This window comes from Onychomys torridus, chromosome 21 (assembly GCF_903995425.1).
Source record: "Onychomys torridus chromosome 21, mOncTor1.1, whole genome shotgun sequence".
Lineage (NCBI taxonomy): Eukaryota > Metazoa > Chordata > Mammalia > Rodentia > Cricetidae > Onychomys > Onychomys torridus.
In genome coordinates this window covers 43,358,723-43,382,367 of record NC_050463.1, presented here as the reverse complement: position 1 = coordinate 43,382,367, position 23,645 = coordinate 43,358,723, and the positions used below count along the sequence as shown (strand labels likewise).

Genomic DNA, 23,645 nt, shown 5'->3' with positions numbered 1-23,645 from the left:
AATGGTCACGCCCACAAGGCAGGGCGGAGGAGGAAGTGGAAGACCAAGGATCGAGAGGAGGTCTCTCTCTTGGTTCCCGGACCCTGGACGCTGGAGGTAGACCGAGCAGAGTTCTCCAGAGAACACCGCCAGACTGCGCTATACCTTTGCCAGACCCTGCAACCTACCCCTTCATTTGTAAGTTAGCCCACAAAATAAACCTCCCTTTTAACTACGTGGAGTGACCTTAATAATTTCACCAACATCTGGCGCCCAACGTTCGTGGTACGAATTCATGACAAAGCCTCTTGCCTATGGCCTTGTGAGCCCTAGCTCAGTACTGAGCTATACTCGGCTGGCTGTGGTGGCACATGCTGGTAGGATTTACTGAAGAAGGTAGAGGCAGGAGGATCCCGAGTTGAGGCCGGCCTAGAAGAAGCTTCAGCCAGGGCAGAAACACAGTGTTGGTGGGACCATGGAGGCAGTGGCTGCTGCTTCGAGTTACCGGCTGCTTCTCATCGTGTTAGTGACCTCAGTGATACTGCTACCTGGAACAAAGAATTTACTGCTGCTTGTTCAGAGAAGAATTGCCAGGGCCAGTGTGTTACAAGAAAGCATTGGCAAAGGTCAGTTTGGAAAAGGTTGGTAAAACAAACGGTGGAGAGAAATTGCTGTGAAGATTTTCTCTTCTAGGGAAGAACATTCGTGGTTCCAAAAGACAGACAGACATGAGATTGTGATTGCTCCAAACCACAGAGGAGGCACAAAAAAAAAAGTCTTCAGAGAACCATTGAACATGCCTAACAGCAACTTTGAAATCTTCAAAAGAATGATGGGACCCAACAAAGATGAATTCATGTGGACTATGGTAAAGCCATTAGCGCCACGGAAAGATCGACTTTGGACTATAAACTGGTCAGGACAATTCGAGATGACTGGCTGAGATTTTCCAGCCTGACAGACTACTTGAACAAGGACTTGAAACAAGCCCTGTACTTTCTCATTATGCAGCGGCGGGACAAATGATACAGGACTTGACAATTAACCCAAAATTTTTCTTTTCAGGATCCCCTAAAGATGGAAGTAATTTTAAGACGACGACGCCCACATCCCCAAAAGGTGGCATGGAAGGTTTTCGGTCTGTTTAACGAGTTTTGGATATTGTCATTGTTTATGATGGTTGGTTACAAGTTGTTAATTGTTAATGGTCAGGAAAAGAGCTGAACATGGAGATTAGATTCAGAGGTTTTGTTTAAAAAGAAAAAAGAAAAAAAGAATATAGATATGAGGTAGATCACTGAATCTACCCTGAGAAAAAAGATAAAAAAATAATAGGATAAATGGGTAGATCACTGAATCTACTCTAAAAAGGAAAAAGGAGAAGATATAAAAAATGACAAAAGGTAGACTACTGAATCTACTATGAAAAGAAAAAAGATAGAATAAGTAATGAAAAATTTTTGTCTTATCAAATGTTACTGGACTGGACATTGTTATATATTAATGGAGTTTTTCACCTAAATCTGTCAAATGTTAATGGACTAGACATCATTAATGTAATTCTTGACTGTATATATTGTATATACTTATTGGATAGTTTTTCTTGTATTAGTTATAACCTTTTTTAAATTTTAGACAAAAACAGGGGAAATGTGGTGGGTATTGTGTTCCCTGAAATATTGTGTGTTCCCCGAAATAAACATATCTGGGGTCAGAGAACAGACAGCCACTAGACCAAAGGCAAAAATGGTGGCTAGAAATTGAGAAGAGTAAGCCATAACAGAAGTTGGGCGGTGGTGGTGCACACCTTTAATCTCAGCACTTGGGAGGCAGAGCTAGCCAGGCTCTCTGAGTTCAAGGCCACTTTAGAAACAGCTAAGCATGGTGACCCACGCCTTTAATCCCAGAAACCCAACCTTTAATCCCAGGGAGTGGGGGCAGAAAGAGAAAGGTATATAAGGTGTGAGGACCAGGAACTAAGAGAGAAAAGCATGTATTTAGTTAAGCATTTGGCTGGAGAAGCGTTCAGGCTTTGGAGCAACACAGTTCAGCTGAGAACCATTGGGATGAGGACTCAGAAGCTTCCAGTCTGAGGAAACAAAACCAGCTGAGGGACTGGCGAGGTGAGGAAACTGTGGCTTGTTCTGTGTCTCTGATCTTCCAGCATTCACCCCAATAACTGGCCTCGGGTTTGAGTTTTATTAACCAAGTACCTTTAAAATTCCTACTACAGTTCTTCCATGCCCATGGATTGGTAGGATTACCATAGTAAAAATGGCCATCTTACCAAAAGCAATCTATAAATCCAATGCCCTTCATTCCATGTTCTACTTTGGGACAGAAGGGTCATCTGCAAGCTACCAAAACACCCCAAACACCAACCCAGCCACGAAACCTTGGATGTACAATCCGTCCTGCTTGCAACATATGCTAGGACAACAGTGGCACAAAGCTTGTAGAAGTAACCAACCAACATCTGATTTGACTTAAGGATCACTCCATGAGATGGCACCGATAACCAACACTGCCTGGGTGAACAAGAACCAGAGACTAGCTAGCCCAGAGACATAGGGTAAAACCAAATACTAGAAACAATAAAAACAACTCCTATTGACATTCTCCTATCCTCACACAACAGTGCCTTATTCAGCCAGCCAGCATCAGAGAAGCTTCCCCCTATAGCAGACAAGAACAAATACAGAGACCCACAGCCAGACATTATGCAGAAAGAGAAAGATGTTGGAACACCTAGCTCTACATAAGATGTCCCTACCAAATCCCTCCCATCAGAGCTCAGGGAACCCCATGGAGGAGAAGGTGGAAGAGGTGTGGGAGCCAGAGGGGATGGAGGACAGCAGGAGAGCAAAGGCTTCCAAATCAACTCAGCAAAGTTCACACGAACTCACAACCACAGAAGCAGCAAGCACAGGGCCTACACAGGTCTGCACCAGGTCCCCTGAGTATTTATTAAAGCTTTCAGTTTAGTATTTTTATGGGGCTCCTGAGTGTGTGAACAAATGGGTCTCTGACTCTTGTGCCTTCTGTCGGAACTCTATTCCTTCTGTTGGTTTGCCTTGATCAACTTTGATGTAATGGTTTTTGTTTTATCTTAGTATATTTTCTTTTGTTGTGTTTTGTTGTAATCTTGTAGAAGCCTATTCTTTTCTATGAGAGACCGAAAGGAGTAGATCTGATGGGAGGGAGGTGGGAAGGAGCAGAGGGAGGGAAACTGTAATCAGAATGCACTGTATAAGAATTTATTTTTAATAAAATAGGGAAGAAAATGTACATTTAATATATAAGGCTAGAAAGAATAGATATCATGGGGTTTCAGTCTGGGACATGAATGCTACAGCAGCCCATGGATGCCCATGAAGATAGTGGGGGAGTAAGAGAGAAAAGGGAGAGTCCGTGAGGGGGACTATGACAAAGATCACTGGTGACACAGCTTTCCGTCTGACTGCCCTCTGTCCCTTCCTGAGTACACTGCCTCTCAACATAAGCTGCGCAGAGTCCAGGGGAATCCCAGGGTTCTGAGAATGAGGGCCAGATGGCGCCTCTTCTTGGGCCTTCTAGACCCATCAGTTAGAGAAGACCACACAGGAGTCTACTTTCCCACTGGCTCCGTTCAGCACATTGTCCTCAGCGGACCCCACTAGACTGGGAATCACATTTAATGAGACCATTGTATGATTTACTTAAACAGATTTACTCTATAATGTAAAAATACAATAATAATCTGAAATTTTTTCATTATAAAATGTTATTCTATCATATTACTTTTAAATTGCAGGACAAACGTCAGTGAGTATTTTAAATTGTATTGTAAATTATAATTCTGTAATTTATACGTTTTTGCATATGAAATATTTGATAGTCCATATCATACATCAAAACTGGTATAATGTTTATTATATTATTTTCATTTACATTATTAAAAGAAATACAATAAAGCATTAAATGGAAACGAACATTACTTTCAATGTATATAATTGGATGAATTGCATAAAAAAGTGGAAAACAATATATATTACTATCCAGAAAAAAATTAAATTTTTAAAATTAAATAATACAGAAATACTCTGCAAATAAAAAAAAGAATGAAGCAGATCTTCATGTTATCAGATAAAAAGATATTCAATATTGAATATAAGCAAAAAATAAGGCATAAAAATTACATATATACAGTAAAGAGTTATTGTCTTAAAGAATAGAGGGTAAACTTGATGAAACATTTTGAAGGCACACACAAGAAATTATTTTAAAAGGCAAATGAGGAATAAAGTTAAGGAAACCATCAACTCATATCCTTTTTTTTATTAACTGCTTTATTTTACATGCATTGGTGTTGGGCCTCTGGAACTGGAGTTACAGACAGTTGTGAGCTGCCATGTGGGTGCTGGGAATTGAACTTGTGTCCTGTGGAAGAGCAGCCGGTGCTCTAAACCACTGAGCCATCTCTCCAGTCCCCTCATATCCTTTTATATTCTTTGAATATTGTCTTAGTTAGGGTTTCTGCTGCTGTGATGAAACACCATGATCAAAAAGCAAGTTGGGGAAGAAAGGGTTTATTTGGCTCACATTTCCACCATCCTATCAATTATTGAAGGAAGTCAGGATGGGAACTCACATACGAGAGAAACTCAAAGAGTATGGGAACCTGGAGGCAGCAGCTGATGCAAGAGCCTTGAAAGGATGCTGCTTACCAGCTTGCTCTTCATGGCTTGCTCAGCCTGCTTTATCAATTCAGGACTACCAGCCCAGGGATGGGACCACCCACAATGGTCTAGGCCCTCTTCCATCAATCATTGATTAAAAAATGTCCTACAGGCCTACCTACAGTCCAGTCTTAGAGAGGCATTTTCTCAATGGAGGATCCCTTTTCTCCAGTGACTCTAGCTTGAATCTAGCTGACATAAAATTATGCAGCACAGATATCTTTTGTTTCCTCAAGGAAAGGCCAGTTAATAAACCAGAATGGAGGAGATATTTCCTATAACCCATACCCTGGTAAACATAGATGCCTTAGGGCTTATAGGTCAGAATTAGTCCAGCACAACATTACATACACATGGGATCTCCTGAAAATCAAAGTGTATCCTTGTGGGATAGAGAGGGAGGCAGTGAAGGTGTAATGCAGTAAGGGGATTTTATAATCATCTGAGAAACACCTGCCTAGAGGCTTTAGGTCAAACACAACTCAGAATTTCAAAGGCTATTCTATTTGGTATTTCCAGCATTTGAAATAAAAATAGTATCCCTGGAGAGAAAGAAAAAGATTACTAACTACTTTAAAGAACTCGGTCAAGTTCAGTAACAGTTTGAAGAAGGGGGCGGCGACTCTGATTCTGACATGCGTTACCACTAGGGGAAAGGGTTGTTTTTCACCCTTGCTAGAGTTGAAGCAACTGCCAATCATTTAGGGGGAAATGAATCCAGACAGCTTTCACAGTTAAAACAATGTTCAATAAGTGTGATGATTAAATGGAAAGCATCAAAGTATACGAGAATTTTTTGACAATTAGTATCTCAAAGGATGGCATAAAAGAATTAAAAAAAAAAAAAGAAAGAAAGAAAAGAAAAGAAAAAAACAGGGCTGGTGAGATGGCTCTGAAGTTAAGAGCCCTTGCTGATCTTGACAACTGGAGTTCAGTCCCTGGTCCCCATGTTAGGTAGCTCACAACTGTCTGACATTCCAGACCTAAGGGATCCAACAACCACTTCCGGCCTCCACAAGCATCTACATACATGTGCACATGTGCACAGTCTTTAAAAAAAAGAGAAAAATAGGAGCATTACAGGTAGAAAACTGAACAGTGCAGTCAAACTAAGACAGGCAAGCCCAAATATCCCTGGGTTATAGAGAGGGCTGTGTATGTATTGTTCATGTGTGCTCACTGACACACAGAGGCCAGAGACTGGCATCAGGTATGTGTCTCCACTGTTCTCTACCTCAGTGGTGCTGAGACACGTTTTCTCATTGAGCCTGGAACCTACTGAGATGGCTAGATTGGCTGGCCAGCCAGCCCCAGAGATTTGCCTGTGTCTAGCCTCCCACCCCACCCTGGATGGGGGAAAAGATACATGCCACTGCATGCTGCTTTTATATGGGTCCTAGGGCCCCAAACTCAGGTCCACAACGTGCGAGGCAGCTACTTCAGTGACTAAGAATCTCCCAAACTCCTCAATACCTTTCATGAAAAGAAAAAAAACAAGTCCCTAAGAATCAATAGCCAAAAAATGAACAACAACTAAAAGTTAAATTTAGGGCTAGAAATGGATTTCAAGACAAGGTCAAGTGGCGGTGCACATTATGCTTAGAGAAGCAGTACTTCAGTCTCTAATGTGCTGTCGGGAAACAACTGGAACCACTTGGCAACATACAGGAACCTTCAGAAGTGTTCATCTGTTGCCTACCAACTACCCAACAGCAACTGTTCTGACCACATACAAACTCACCTAAGATCAAACAGAGAAAAGGGACGAGGCTCAGAGCTGGCTTATGGGGTACAAGCGCTTGCTGCACAGGCCTGAGAACTTCATCCCCAGCATACATGTGAAAAGCTGTGTCCCCAGTACTAGGTTGGGGGCGCTAAAGAGGGTCAGCAGAAGTTCACTGGGGCCTGCTGGCTGCTGTCTGTATTGCCAAGAACTGGGGAGCTCTAGGTTTAGTAAAAGACTCTGTCTTGAAGGATTAAGGTGGAGATCAGCAGAGAAGGACATCATCCTTTGGCCTCACATGCACATCGGTGCCTGTACCTTCACAATCTCACACAGAGGATCACCACAGCTCTCTCAAGTCTGCTTTCAAAAGAAGCCAGTGTCGCAAGGCTGCGGACTAGCTGGGACTGGGTTGACACACAGGTATCTGGATCCAGAAGACATCTTACCCTCATGCTTGACTCACTCCAACAATGAAAAAAGAAGAACAGCAACCAACCAAATTCCGTCACAAATGCAGTGAGATCATTTAACACAGCGCCGTAAAGTGTAGGGAAATGCTTCAAATACCGGCACAATAAAAAAAATGGTCCTAACAAGAAATGCATAACGTCTCCATGTTATAAAATTATGTGTATATGCAACATAACTAATTTCCAAATGATTAAAATCAGAAATGACAATTCACCATTAAACAAAGTCAAGAATTTCTTACAGAATGTTAGCTGGTTAAGAGTCAATCAGGGCATGGAACTAGAAAGTCAGGGTCACCAGGTGCTAAGGAGGTCCACAGCTTCCTCAGTTTCTTTCAGCCAAGAAACAAAACTTTGGCTGAGACAAGAGATGCTCAAGTCAGAAATACTTCCAATTGCCCTCATAATAGGAAGCAAGTTTTATAATGTGTTTCTAGAATGAAGGAAAGTAAAGCCCAATGATGTCTAAAAGGGAGAACTCCAAGAAAGACAGCAGAATGGGATTCCGAGGTGTGACCTAAAGACAACGGCCAGACGGCAGGGGAGAGCCAGGAGAAGCATAACTAAGCCATTGTTTATACAGAGTAAACTCGTATGGTTATTACTTTGGTTTAGACATGGCTTGTGCGTGTGTCCCACTAGGGTTTATAACTTGAGAGCTTGCTCCCTAGGAAGGCACAACCTAAACCAGCAATTCTCAACCTGTGGGTCAGAACTCCTTCAGGGGTCAAAGGATCCATTCATAGATGTTGAATAGCAGGTATCTTACATGTCAGATATTTACATTATGTTTCATAACAGTAGACAAATTATAGTTATGAAGTAACACTGAAAATACTTTTATGGCTGGGAGTCACCACAATACAAGGAATTGTATTAAAGGGTCACAGTGTTAGGAAGGTAGAGAACCAATGCTTTAAACAGAACAGGACCATTAAAAAGCAGGGCTCAGAAGTCTTAAAATTGGACGTTTACTGCTGGCTTCCTGGCTTCCTCTAACATGACCTCCTATTCTCAAACTTCCCATAAAATTTGAGAGTAAAAGCTCAGGATTTTTTATAACAATAGAAGAATATGGAACTAATACAAAAGGCATTTCTAAAGCATTTAAGGCTCAGAGGTAATACAGATTTGGGGGAAAGTTTTATTGAACTCTGAGTTTTATAAAAATTTACTTTATAAATGTTAATTTCAATTCATAAAATCTTGCCCCAAGATCAGTGAGACTTTTTTTAAGACTATTAAAAACTCAGATGTCAAGTACACCTGTTTCTCGAGTTAACTAAGAGGAATGGACTAATGATAGGCCAAGGAAGGAACTGAATTTAAAAATCTAAAAATGTCTACTGGACTCAACTTTGGAGCAGATGCTATGCAAAAGAGACAAACACTATCTACAAAGCTCAGATGTCAGAACTTGAGTTTATAGGTGAACGCATGAACATCTAACAAAAGAGGAATGAAGGCTTACAGATAAAGAGCAGAAAGACTGGTAAAAGAATGCCGACGGGGGTCAAGAAGAATTCAGGTACTTCAGGATGCACTGGTCACATCCCCATGGTAAGGCAGTACCCAACAGCACCCTGTGCAGTGTACACATCGTACAACTGAGAGAACCTGTATGTGAACGTGTAACTGAGGAGAGAACCTGTACATGGATGTGCACACAGAACTCCCAGAACACGAACTCCCACCTGGCCAAGTCCATGCAGCTGTCAGTGAGGTTGGTGGAGGAGTTGAAGTACTCTCTGCTGGCGGCCAGCACCAAGGCAACACTTCTCTCGTAGCTGACCCTGTACTGGGCTCTTCCTCTATGGGTCCCAGCAGCTGGAAGACTAACGGAAGGAGCACTGCAGTGCATCATCTGCCCCGCAAGGTGGATGTTTTCCAGGCGACTGGAGCAGAGCAGGCTTTCTGTAAATATCTGAAAAAAAGACAAATCCAGAACACTGATAAAGAAGGGGGGGCTCAGTTCAACAAAATGAAGACTCTGAAATCCAAAAGAAATAAATACAAATCAACAAAGTATCTATCCTATAACTGGGGTTCCATGGCAAGTAAATCATGCTATGTAAGGCACTACATTAAAGATGTAAGTATGTAATTTTCATTCATTAAAAAATGGAACTGAAGAAGGTGATAGCAGACAGCTGTAATCCCAGTACTTAAGAGACTCAGGAAAACTGAACCCTCGGCCATCCTAGACTACACAGGTTGCCTATAAATAAAGCAAATCAGCAATCAATAAAACCCCCTGGTCAACTACGATACGCACTGCCTTACTCAAACTGGACTCATTCTGCAGACTCTAACAGACATGTAAGTACAAGATCTGACACACATAATGTACCATTGCTTACAGAACAGGAGGTCACACTCTACCATCGTGGAGTAGGGATTAAACTAATATCTGTGTATGCTAGGCAAGTATTGTCTCACTAAGCTACACCCCTAACCTCATCTGCATTCACACTCAGGAATGAGTCAGACTGTAAACATAAACTTACACATAAACATTACCATGGAGCACTGAGGTTCTTTCCAACTTGGATATTAAAATGTATCTCAATAAAATAAACACTGATGGGAGGTATCTTACAAAGAATTTATTGTACTAATGGCACTCAATATGTTAAAATTAGTTATTTGAGATTACTTGTGGCAGAAAAGTATTAAACGATGTGACTCCCACGCCTATTACTGATGATATCACATTCCTTCCCTGCCATTCATGGGTGGATGAGGACAGTGAAGAAATTGACGAGATCAGAACAATGTGATGGAGAATTGGCGTTTGCTCCAGCTTTCATTGTATTACCTAATTGCTGCTCTTTGGGGAGGGCGTAACTAGACAAGCCTTTATTTTGACGCCTGGGACAGAAAAGTCACTTAATATAACCGAAGTAGCTGTAAAATAGAAATTGTGATAAATGCACATTATGACAGGCCAGCTTTCCTCACTAGTGCCTGGCAGGTGAAACTGCCACACCCAGTACAAGCCAAATGAACTTTTGATGGTTTATTCATGAGAGCCTTAGAGCAGTGGTTCTCAATCTGTGGGCTGTGACCTCCATGGGGGTCAAATGACCCTTTCAAAGGTCACTTAAGACCATCAGAAAACAGATATTTACATTATATCCATAACAGTGGCAAAATTAGAGTTATGAAGTAGCAACAAAATAATTTTATGGTTGGGGGTCACCACAACGTGAGGAACTGGATCAAAGGGTCACAGCATTAGGAAGGTTGAGAACCACTGCCATAGAGCATCATGACCAATATTGAAAAAATTCAATTTATTCACCCTAGAATGAGCAATTCTGACATCATTCTATAGGTGGAGTGTCAGTCTTTGTCTTCCATGTTCAAAGGTAGGCCATTATGCTCTCCAACTATTCAAACTTAACAGCAAATACAGATTTGGTAAAAGATGCGAACTAAAATGTTAGTTTTGATAAGTCTATATTACTGTCTTCTAGAACCTTTTAAAAACTGATAAATGTGCAGCTGGAGAGATGGCTCAGTGGTTAAGAGCACTGACTGCTCTTCCAGAAGACTGGGGTTCAAGTACCCACATGGCAGCTCACAACTGTGTAACTCCAGGATCCACCACCCTCACACAAACATACAGACAGGCAAAAACACCAATTAAAAAAAAAAAAAATAGCCAGGCAGTGATGGCGCACGCCTTTAATCCCAGCATTCGGCAGGCAGAGGCAGGTGGATCTCTGTGAGTTCCAGGCCAGCCTGGGCTACCAAGTGAGTTCCAGGACAAGTAGCACACTACACAGAGAAACCCTGTCTGGGGGTGGGGGAGACTTACAAATGCTTTCTAATGTTCTCTCAGCAGAGAAATATTCAAAGACATAATAGTAAAATGTCTACCTAGAACCACAAGGCCAAAGAAGAAAGAATCCATCTTAGCTGTCAAGAGCTCCATTTTAAAGGAAGGCTACAGAGAAGGCAAGTTATATGAGGTGCTAGCAGGTATAATTAGCCAACCCAGCCATAACGATAGATCAGGAGGTTTCCAATAAGGAAAAAGACCACATTCCAGGTAGAGGGAGGATGCACACTGTCACAGCAAAGGTAGAGCTGTACCCTACTTGAGGGAGCTACTGGAACACACACTGACACACTGTGGGCAGCGGCCAAGGACAGAGTGACCTGGAAGGCTCGGGCTGCTGTGGCTTTCCATGCCTTGATGTAGGTACCTACAGAGTGATGTGGAACAAGCAACAAGTTGTATGACGGAGAGAATCATGCCTGGGAATAAATGTAAAGCAGAAGAAGATATGAACACGGGAATTCAAGTAGAACCTGCCACAGTTCGGAAGAATCAAGGAAGGCAAGACAGACTTAGACTCATCTAAGAATACATTAAACACACTGACTTTTTTGTTTGAAGTTTAGTCTGTGTGTGAGTGTGTGTGTGTGTGGTGTGTGTGTGTGTGTATACACACGTGCTAGGAATGGAACTCAAGATCTTGCACAAGCTAACATGCACCCTACCAGCAAACTTCATCCCCTAACACCAAATTTCAGTGACCAGCAAAGCCTGTAGGGAGAAATCATGTGAGAGCCATGGTTTTCTGAGGACTCATCTGTTGGATAGAAGACATCCCAGTAAACAAAGGGAAGCTAGAAGGAGGGAGTGAAAGGCTTCCGCTCCACAGCTCCAGCTGATCAATCAATCACCAATCACATGACATACAGCGCCTCTTACAGGCTCTCCCTCTGGGCAAAACCCAATCAAAACTTCCAAATGAAAAACAACTATTTGACAGCTGCAGTTACCTCATAGCAAGCATTGGAATCGAGGCATGTGTACACATGCTGCTGCATCGTCAACATGTCCTGTAGCAGCATTCTCCAGTGAGACTCACCAACAGGAGGCTGCCTGGGGAAAGAGAGCAATGATACATGACACCTGACTCTAAAAGCCCAGGGATTACCATTCTATGCACACCACCTCTGCAACTATCCATAGGGCTAAATTCATTTGAATTTATAGGAAAAGGTAAGCAGAGTTACAATTGAGAGAGAAACCCCACAGCAAAATAAAGCAGAAAAACCAGAGACAGGGTGTTTCAGATTCTATCCTCATCAGCAACAGGACTCTGCCTGTTGCTTACTTGGCGCTGTTTAGTTTTGGAATTTACTTTGGGACATTGTTTCATCATGTAGCTCTGTTGAGCTGGGCTTGAACCCACATGTAGATGCAATTAACTTGATCCTTCTGCCCTAGACTCTGCTGTGCTAGGATTACAGGCAGGAGCCACCAGGCCTGGCTACACAGGGTCTTTTGAAATTTCATTTGAACATTAAGGCACAGGAGGCAACCATAGACTGCTCTGAGCACAGGTCTGGGGCACAGGGACCACCCACCCCCAGCACTATAGCTGGAGGCTTTGCTCTAAGTCAGTGGCTCTCACCCTTCCTAATGCTGCTATCCTTTAACACAATTCCTCATGCCGTGGTGACCCTGGACCATAAAATTATTTGGGGAGCTACTTCACAACTGTCATTTCCCTCCTGTTATGAATTGTAATGTAAATATCTGATATTCAGGGTATCTGATATGTGACCCCACCACCACCAACGGAGTCATGGCCCACAGGTTGAGAACCACTGCTTTAAGTGGAATACCTGGCAGCAGCAGTTCATAAGCAAAAACAGAGACCTTAGGGAGTTACCTTCTCAGGTGGCAGCCCAGGGACAAGCTGCCAGAACCTCAGAGGGGTTACAGGCAATTGCCATCTGCCTTAGAAAGAAGCTTCAAGCTCCAAAACGACAGCATCTTTTGCCACAATTCCTGAGATATAATTTTCAAGATCCCCTCAAAAGGGAAGCCAGTAACATGCTCAAGGAAGACCAATGCATTCAGCTCCTACCCAGACAGATGTTTGGTTCAAGTTCACCCCTACTTTTGAGGGGACTGTACTCATGCCCAGGCAGGACAGAATCTTAGCTGCATTGCATAGCAGCTGTAGACAGCCAACGGCTCCATTGGTCACACATTCCTTAGCAAGGGTGGGCAAACAATCTACCACATGAGGGCTATGCCGATACCCATCCCTAGGCCAAGCTTAATCCTCTGTCTGCACTCTGCTATCTCCATACACATCAGCTAATATTCACTGTCCTGGAATTACCAGGAACCAGGGAATATTTGGTTCAAACATCCGCTGCCCCAGTGCTCAGCAATAGAAGACAATAACTGTATATCAACAACCCCTCCCCAGATATCCTGCAAACAGATGATTAATAAATGAGCATGTCAGTGTTGGGCTTCCAAGCATCCTGCACAGCCCTCACCTGCAGCCACATGGCCCCATGGTTAGGGGAGCTAACAGCTGTTATGGCTTCCACCCCATAAGAGCCTCTTCCTCCACAGCAGCAGGTACAGTGGGGCTCACTGGCATTTCCCAATAATTCACCCTTGCTGAACTGCCAAGTAAGACTCTAAAGCCCTCAAATGGTTTTTATTAATTTGACCCCCTAGGAAGACAAATTCAATGTACGTTTTGCTATATTTGCTGACAGAGACTAAGAATGGCCCCTTTGCCCTCCATTGCCTACCCTTTCTTGACTTGTTTATGCACTTTATCATCCAAGTTTACTCTAGTATACACCAGTCAAATTCTGCATTGCTACTCTTGCCTCATCAAAAACAGTTCTACAATGGAGTTCATCAAGCCATGCACAACCAAATCAACCTTTCTCAACTGTGGGAGACAGCCCTTTCTTGCCTGGTGAATGGTTCCTACACCCTGTCTCTCTCATCCTCAGCTATTCATATCACCTCTACCTCATGTTTTCTTTTTCACTATGACACAGTACCCATTGAGTTCCAAATTTTCAGATTCCAGGAGGGCTTTTTAACTCACATCTGTATTTTCTTGCACCTTTTGGGTGCCGTCCCAGCTTTAAGAGGCTCAAGCTAATACCTTTTCCCCTTCCCTTTTTTTTCCAGTTTTCTTTTGAAACAACAGGCTAAAGCAAAGGACTCCAGCTGCACACCCCACTGCAATTTCTCCTTTATACATGTAAGCTCCTCTGTGTGACCAGCCAGGCCTCAGGCACATGTCTCATGCAAAGCAGCAATCCTGCAAGACTACATGAGCACAGACGCTGAAATGACATTCCACACCATGAGAAGATCCATAGTTGACTCCCCTGCAGATGACCCCTCCAACAGCTTCAGCTGTCCATCAGTAACTATCACCCACAGCAAGAAAACACCACTGCTCCTTCCAAACCCATCTTCAGCTTCATTGAGCCCTGCCACCTACATCAAGTGCTGTGGAAACTGTCTCCATAAGAATATACTTCCCTTCTTAAAGAGCTTCAGTGACAAATCACTTTAATTTGGTGAACCTGTGAATTTATGAGGGTTACTTAGAGGAGCACAGGTGACCTCAAAGCAGACATACCAATGGAAAGCAACCAAGTGATACTTTGGGGAACTGCAAAAATGGAAGTCAGACTCTTTCGTTAACTTCCACAGTATACATTCTCTCCAGACCAGGAGTCTACATGAAATCAGGGCAGAATGATATACAGCTGAGGGAAAGTGCAGGCGGGAATGGCCTCAGGTGATGAGCCTATGATCCTCCCCGTCCCCTCCCTCTATGGGCAAACATCATCATAGTCATCTGAGAAGATGGCTATGATGCTCAGAGCAGAGCATTCCACAACATACACAGAGGCAATTTATCAACTTGAGCAGTTCCACGAGCTAGCAAGGCCTTTGCAAACCTGTGACGAAAAACTGTGTGATGTCTGCTTTGAAGCGGCAGGCTCCCTGCAGCAGGGAGGGGGCTTGCTGACAGTTTCACCCACAGTCATGAATTTGTGGCATGATGCATGATACTGCTGAATGTCCTTACTCAAAGCCCAACTCACAGAATCACGAAGAAGGTGAGACTGAGTCTAGGCAACTACAGCCCTGAAGACGACGCTCCTAAGATACAAAGGAGCTTGATAACCTGTGCAGAGTTGAGTGTTTCCATATGAGTTCTAGGCTCCCTCCTCTGCTTTTTGAAGTTTAACTCGAAATACAATACAGAAAACAGTCCCCAAGTCTCCTGATGAAGCGTATGAGGAATGGGAATGAATGGGCGGATCTCAGGCTTGACGTTCTGTACATAGTTAGGTTAAAAAACAGCTGGAGGGAGCATGCTATGCGTGTCTTTGCTTCTCTCAGTCCATCTCACTTGAATGGACCTGAGCTGGGAGTCACTATGTCTACTTCTAGTTACCAAGTTCCAGACAAGAACAGAACTCAACATTTGAAAAAGTAGATGCTGTTTGTGGTCAAGTACAAAACAGATGATTCTTTTACATGAATCTTTTTTCTTTTTTGTCTCACTATATTGTCCTTTAAAATCTTTACCATTACCAGGTGCTGTCATATGTCTCTGTTATCCCAGAACTCAAGAGGTGGAGGCAGGAAGATCCTAGCTTCAAGGCAGCCTAATCCATAAAATGAGAGGCTATATAAAAAACAATAATCACCATTTCTAATTGTTATATACTCAAATGAACAAGACAGATCCTAAGTATATAATAATTTAAAAAATATTTTCCCTTACACTTCTGCTTTTGAGACTGGGTCTCACTATGTTGAATAAGCTGGCCTCAAATGCTTGAATTTGAGCAATCTTTCTGCCTCAGCCGCCGGGGTAGCTGAGATAACAATAGTCCTAGTCACCATGCCTCACTGTCAGTGCCATTTTCTATTGATTCCGTGAAATGAACAATTCGTCTTGCTCCATGTGCAATGAGGCACTCGAGGACACAGTACTTCACTGGCACACACATAAACACACACACACACACACACACACACACACACACACACACACACACAGAAAACACACTGCTGTTTCTGCAAGAACTCCATGACAACCCATAAGTAGATACAGGATTTTCATCTGCATCCATGAACTTTTTTGATGGGTTTCAAAGAATTGTGGGACTCCTGTCAGATCTGGCTTGAAGGCAGAGGAGTAACAAAATGTTTGAAGTTAGTGTCCACCTTATTAGCTCAACAAAATCAGACCTTGGCCTTGTCAGGCTTAAATCAAGTCTCACAGCCCAGCTGTTCCTCTGGAAGCCATCAGTACAAGGACAGATGGTATAAATGTTCCCTCACACATGGCTAGCCATAAGTAAAGATTCTAATTAAAATAAATTATAACACATCATTTACAGTGGCCTTTTTCAGAATACCTCCCGTAAGTAAGAATCAAAAATGGGATTTAAAGAAACTAGAATTTAGCAAACTAACAAGATGCCTAAATACACAGTATTAGTTACAAATTTGAAATGGAGATAGACTTTCCCCCAACCCAGGTATAAGCAGTACCATACTCAAGATGGTAAAACCTGGATTCAGGACAAATGTGATGGGCTCTGCCATCGTTTATGGTGTATATAAGACTATTTTAGAGGTATTGAAGGTTTAGGCACACTCTCGTATTAAAACTGATATCAAGCCGACAATTTTGAAAGTGAGGCATATTCCCGTAGATATTCGCAGTAAGCAGACTGCCAAGGGTAGAAATGAATGCTAGGCACCTCAGAAGCACACAGAAAGCTCAGCAGCAGAGTAAGGCTTTCCGGCTGTGGAAGGCAGCATCACCCTGGGAGCACTGACCCCTTCTAAAGTTGTCAAAGGACTGTGCAGTCACTCAGTCAGTAATTATCAGGGCCGGGGTGTGGAAGTTCCTTCCCATTTAAAGCACACGGTGGCTGTAACTTACAGCCTACAAGAAAAGTTGAGGCACAAATATGCGTCTGTTAAGAAAGACAGTGTGGTGCTGCATGCAAGGGGAGGCAGTGGGAGAGAAAGACACCGAACTCAAGACGTTCCTAGGACAGTCTGACTTGGAAGAGCTGAATACAGGCACTGTCTTCCTAGACTGAAGTTTCCTTTCTTCTTTTATGGGGCTCAAGGGTATCTCTACCAATTCTTTATTTAATCCTACTGCTAGCAAACCTGTTCCCTGCTGACTAGGATTTAAGACTGCCCTCCAGGCATCTTTACATTTTCACACCTCCCCCATGTGACAGACTCAGAAGGTAACTTCCTCATACACACATGGGGACCCCCCTCAGAGCTCTGCCTGTCTCAGAATCCCCTTGTTCCACCAGCTTCATCATGTCAGGCCCTCCACCTATGGTCCGACAACCCGTGCAAAGTCACAGGTCCTGCCAAGGAGGCTCTGCTGTGTATCCACCCGAAGAACTATAGAGTGGGCCAAATGCTTGCCAGTTCATTTATGGGCAATTTGAATCTCACACAGTTGGAAACTCCTTTCAAAGTCTTTTGCTAATTTTTCTACAAGGCAAGCCTTCTATTTTCTCCCTCATATTTAATTGGACATCTTGGACAGACCAAGGAGATACAATATTTCTTGCTTTTACACTGGCTGACAGATAATCATTCAAACCCATAACAAAATATCCATAGAATAATGTGAATGAAAAATTCATATATTCATGATTAAGAAATGTGAATATTAACAAAATAATCAAAAATAATATGAATAAGCATTTATAAATAAATGCATATAAATATGAGAGAGAAAGAAATGCAATTACTAACTAATGAATTCAGTTTTGCTAACACTCTTGTAATTTTTGAATTTCCAAAGAGAAACAGCAAAATTCCTAACACCATCAGAATAAATATACTACTTTAAATGATGGCAACATAGAAAGAGCCAAAAAATCCCAAAACACAAATACTCTATTTTAAAAATTGTTATCATGCTGGGTTGTGGTGGTGCATCCTGGTAGATCTCTGTGAGTTCAAAGACAGCATGGCCTATAAAGCAAGTTCCAGGACAGCCAGCTATACACAAAGAAACACTGTCTTCAAAAACAAAAACAAAAACCAAACAAACAAACAAAATGTTATCATTACTATCTTTTAATCACCTATTCATTTGAAAACACAAGTATCTAAAATTTGTTAGAAACCGTGTTATGCAACAAGAATAAAAACTGAGTTAGACACTCAACAATATATAAATGGATTAAGCAAGATTGGAAGACAAAAGATCAATATATGAAAGATCAGTTTGGATCAGTTCTGGTGGTGAATATCTCTGACCTTAGTACTCAGAAGAGGGCATAAGGATGAAGAGAATCATGAGTCTGAGACCAGTCTGGGCTACACTGGGAGACTCCAACTCACAAGTGCACACACACAGTTGGGTACACTCGCGCACACACACATACATACACACACAAGCACACAGAATGCATATCACTATATTAAAAATGAACAATGTCAAATGAAATCAATACAAATTCCCACCAATCATTTGGAATCGATTCCCCATAATAATTACAAGATTTGCATCCTGAGCTAGGAAACACTGGAAGGAACAGAAGGGCGTCTGTGCCTGTGGAATGGAAGCCTGAGGATGACTTAGCAGAGCAACACTCCCCACTGACGAACATTACTGACACAACTATCCACCTCCCAAATGACTTGGGGCATGCTAGCACACAGCTGTAAAAGGAGGGGTCAGGAGGCTAAATCGGATCATATAGTGGGGTTGAGCCCAGCCTGAGCTACATGTTGAGTTCAAGGCCAGTCTGGCTTATGTAGCAAGAGTCTTTCTTGAATTAAAAAAAAAGTCACAAATAACAATATTTGAAAAGTTGATTCTAAACTTTATATTAGAAATGCAAAGGCCCTATATCATAAAAACAAAACAAATTTGAAAAACACAGTAAAGTCAGAGGACGAATATTACCTAATGCCAATATTTATAATACATCTAAGGTAACTAACACAGTGTGCTATTTGAAATAAATAAATAGGTAGAAGAGACAGAATAAAAATGTCAAAACCCAGCCTCACCTGTGTGGAAAGTGGATTTTCAGTAAGGCTGCAAATGTAATTAATTCAGAGGAGAAAAGCCAGTTTTCAACAAACAGTGCGAGACTAGCCAGACAGTGAGAAAAGTCTGACCTGTAGTTTGAAAAATAATCAAAAACTGTGAAAATGGATCATGAAATTTAATTTGTTTGAGTCCAAGTCTGGCTAGAAAAGATAATAATAAACTTCATGACAAATACTTCCTATAAAACAATATAACCACAATCAGAAAAGTACAGATGGACTTTTTCAGTTGATTTAAAGAAAAAGGGAGTCTGCTCAAAGACTTAGGGACATGTTCAAGATAGCTAGGTGCTTAGAAAAATGCAACATCAGTGGTCAGCCCCAAACAGGACACTTTCACCGCTCCTTCTGAGGCTCGGGGATACTGGAGATGAGAGAAGAGAGGACAGAGACAACTTCGAAATGCCATCTTCAGAGCACGGCACGGCCACTGTAGTCACAGTCTCGGTCATGGTCTGGGAGGGACTCCTGGGCTCCTAAGCCCCTGGTGCAATACTGGATTCTGGAGAAGAGTCCCTGTAACCTTCGGTGTGTACCAGGAGTGTGCCCACCAGGATCAGTGGATAGTTCCAAACCCGTGGCCACACAGCCAGTCCTCACTAAAGGCAAAGGGTCATAACACGAAGCAAAGGTCATGAATGTGGGAGATGGAGCCAGCCAGGGGTGAGGGACAGATCACGGGAACTGGGAGACTCCGTCAACGCATGCCTCTAGCGACAAAGTGGGTGTGAACAGGGGAGAAACTCTCAGATGCAGTGAGAAGAAAGCAGTTCCATGTTTTAGAATGCACAGAAACGATGCACAGACGGGAAGCACCAGAACTACACTTCCAGCTGTTCCCCAAGGAGGTGCAGCCACACCCCCATTAAGAGAGAAATATACGGTGCTGGAGAGATGGCTCAGAGGTTAAGAGCACTGGCTGCTCTTCCAGAGGTCCTGAGTTCAGTTCCCAGCAACCTCATGGTGGTTCACAAACATCTGTAATGAGATCTGGCGCCCTCTTCTGGTGTTCAGGAAAACCATGTAGGAGGACCACTGTATACATAATAAAATAAATCTTTAAAAAAAGAGAAGGGGGGATGGCTGGAGAGACGGCTCAGTGGTTAAGAGCACTGACTGCTCTTCCAGAGGTCCTGAGTTCAATTCCCAGCGAAGACATGGTGGCTCACAACCATCTATGCCCTCTTCTGGCTTTCAAAGATACATGCAGGCAGAACACTGTATATGTAATAAATAAATAAATCTTTAAGAGAGAGAGAGAAACAAACAAATAGAGAGAAGTACACCTGAGTTGATGGGGAGGACAGTAACAAACTCACCCCCTAAAGTCTGCTTTCAAACTAAACAGGAATCAATACTGAAAAACTATTTGGGGTTGGGGATTTAGCTCAGTGGTAGAGCGCTTACCTATCCTCAGCTCAAAAAAAAAAAAAAAGCTATTTGGCAGGTTTGTTTTGTTTTATTTTATTCTTTTCCCTAGCATATAATCCTGCCATCTACCTTTATGTATTTATCCAAAAGAAATTAAATACGTTCCTCTGAAAACATAAGTAAGTACCTATAAAAGTTGTGCTTGTAAACATCAAAACTCAAAACAACCCCAAATCCACCAACAGGTGAGGAAACAGAATGTGAAATAAACCCAATACATGAATTACTAGTCTGCAAAGAAAACAGTATACTCTATTAAGTCATGGTACAATGTCAATAAATCAAAGCAATTATGCTAAGTAAAAGAAATCAAATAACAAAATACTGTCTGGCTCAGTTACATAGAATCTAAGAAACTGAAAAGAATACTTAAAGGGACAGAAAATAGATCAGCAGCCCCACAAGGGGCTGAGGGCTTGAGGAGGAGGAGGAACGGGGCTATGAAGGAGGAAGGGGAGCTTGCAAGGGTTATTATCTCTTATGGTCATTATCCCGGATGTAGTGATGGTCTGTATCATGAGTATGTGCAGATATCAAAACTTACCATATTATACTTTATAGCAGCAGTATGTTATTGACCAATTAAATAATTTATCGGAGGTGTCAATGAAGAAAACAGGTAATACAATAAACGCCATCTACAAGCATCATCCATTAAGTGTGTCTGTCACTTACTTCCGGCCAGTGTGCCTAGTCAGGCGAACCATCAGGCTGCGTGCCTCTTCTGAGCTGGACTGGGTGTTCTTGACAAATGAAACTGGCTTCTCCAGTCCATGTTTTTTCAAAAGCTCTGACACACTGTAAGTAGACCAAGAAATGCTGAACATCATCCAACCAAAGAGACTAAAGTATTTAAGCGTTTAAATTATACTTAGACATTTGGTAGAAAAATCAAAGGTATCACATATACATATGATCCAGTATTACATATTACATTAATTCTTACCAAAAATAAAACTCATAATTATGTATCAAACTGCGTATTTCTCATTGGCTTTTATTAGAGTATACTTGGAACGAATGGTCTATTCTTCAAAAGATGAAATATCTAACTGACAGTCTGTCTGGCCAGCTGCCTCCACTCTAAAAGCATGCACAGTAAGAAGGCAAATGTGTGACTTTAGTGCCGGGCTCCAACACTTGGCAGTAAACAAGCACTATGATGTACGGAGCACTCTGTTCCCTTCCACGCAATTTAAATGAGTTTTACGCTGCAATCTCTAGTCTAAGTGAGTCAAATGAGTAGATGGTCTCCAAACAATGATCCTCTCCCATACACACACTACTGCCTCTCCCTCCCTCCCTCCCTCCCTCCCTCCCTCCCTCCCTCCCTCCCTCCCTCCTTCCCTCCCTCCCTTCCGATGCACGGTCTCACACAGCCCAGGCTGACCGTGAACTTGTTTTGTGGCTGAGGATGACCTTGAGCTTCCACTCCTCCTGGCTCCACCTCCGAGCCACCTCGAATCTGTTTTACACAGAGCTGGGGCTCAAACCCAGAGCTCTGTGCACACTGGCAAGCACTCTAGCAACGGAGCTACATTCCCAGCTCCTGGTTTTTATTCGGTTTTTACTTGTAGTATAATATTTAAGAATTGTTTTATATATATATAATAGTATCAAATATACATATATAAATAAGATATACACACATGTGTAAATATTATACTTATATATAAATAATACTGAACTCCCTGTAGGGCAAATTAAGAATACTGCAGTCTCAGAGAAAGACAACTCAAACTCAACATTTCATTGTAAAAGTTAGAATATCCCAACAAAGATGCATCAAAGTTCTTGATCAGATCCACTTCTGTGCTCCAAGTCTTATCAGTGTCAGACACTGTTTAGTGACTGATGCAATTGATGTTTCTTGTGTGCCTCCACAGTGTGAGGGACTGTAATTTCTCAATCTAATAGCACTTTCATCATCTCATGAATTAACTATTATAGATAAAAAAAAAAAAAGCCATAGGTTCAAAGGTCACCTGGCTAGTGAGTGGAAATGTTTGAACTTGAATACATGCTTATCTGGGTACAGCATCTCATACCTATTGTCAACACTGGAAGGCTGAGGGAGGAAGATCACTGTGAGTTCGAAGCTAGCCCGAGCTACATGGCAAGATGCTTTTTAAAAAAAACATACAAACAAAGGCAGCATACAACTGTAATAACAGCAGAGGAGTAACAGAGACAGGAGAGTCATCCATGAGTTCAAGGACATCCTAGTCTACATAGAGAGTTCTGGGCCTCAGCAAAACCTAATAGGTACTGGAGAAAGACCAGGCTGATGAACACAAGCAGATGTACATGCACACACTCAGGCTCATCGGGTATCAGGTTCCCACTGCAGTATGCAGCTATAATAAGACAGTATACAAACCATTGAGAAAATATTCAAAAGAGAGTCACGGGACTACATGTTCAAACTGCACATGAGTAACAGGTAGGCCATGGCCATATGGCCAGACACACACCCTAATAAGCACAGAACAAAAAAAAAAAAAAAAAAAAAACTTGTCTTTTTTAATCACCTGAGAATTTTTTCCAGTTGATCTACCATGTCATGAAGAGATGCTGTCACCTTTGTCATATGCCTAAAGAAATAAAAATTAAGTTTAGAAATGAACTTTTAATAAAATATAAAACGTTAATTATAAAGGGGAAAAAACATGTTTCTCTTACACACAACAATTTTACAGTTTCCAAGTAAAAATTGAGGTCCAAAGACCTCCAGGGTCCTACATCATTTCCTTGAGGTGCTGACAGCACAATGTGACTGCAAGGCCCATCTCTGGTCACACCCAGAAGATACAGTGGAATCACTTGTGTCTATTTCACGGCATCAACTCAACGAAGATTAAAACCAGTGCAACCAAACATCACTCTCTGTTAGAGGTTACCGCATGTGAGCAACTCATTTCTAAGGTACTTTTGAGTTAATTCTGCTTCAAGGCAAAAAAGAATTAAGAACAGTTGTTGACCAGGGGTGTGTGTGTGTGTGTGTGTGTGTGTGTGTGTGTGTGTGTGTGTGTGTGTGTAACAATAATAATTAAAGAACAAGAGGTCAATAATTTGAGAGGGAATGGGGGACACAGGAGAAGTCAGAACTGGAGAGGAAGTGATAGAAATGGTATATATAGAATACTCATGTTTGAAAAAAAACAAACAGTATTTAAATTTTACAAAAGAAAGCCCCAGTTGGTCTTAGTCCAAACAAAGAACAGGCAAAGAGTAACAGCATCCTGTGTCATGGAAAAAGACACTAGGAAGCATGGCGCACATGCTGGCCTTCTCCCAGGCCTATCGAGAGCTGTGATCCCACGGAAGTCCCAGCAGGACCAATACTCAGGGTCCCCTTGGTAGACTCTCAGGAGTGCTTTAACCATCTCCTCTCC

General features: G+C 42.1%; 1 protein-coding gene across 2 annotated transcripts in view; it reads right to left on the bottom strand.

Moving 5' to 3' along the window:
• The window catches only part of Nbas (NBAS subunit of NRZ tethering complex), a 288,955-nt gene that overhangs the window by 156,290 nt on the left and 109,020 nt on the right, over positions 1-23,645 (bottom strand). For both annotated transcript variants that reach the window (XM_036170649.1, XM_036170651.1), the window contains exons 28-31: positions 22,782-22,844; positions 20,926-21,048; positions 11,691-11,793; positions 8,588-8,817 (exon numbers count right to left, since the gene is read on the bottom strand). In XM_036170649.1, coding sequence (XP_036026542.1) covers positions 8,588-8,817; positions 11,691-11,793; positions 20,926-21,048; positions 22,782-22,844 — 519 coding nt within the window. The remainder of the gene's footprint in view (positions 1-8,587; positions 8,818-11,690; positions 11,794-20,925; positions 21,049-22,781; positions 22,845-23,645) is intronic.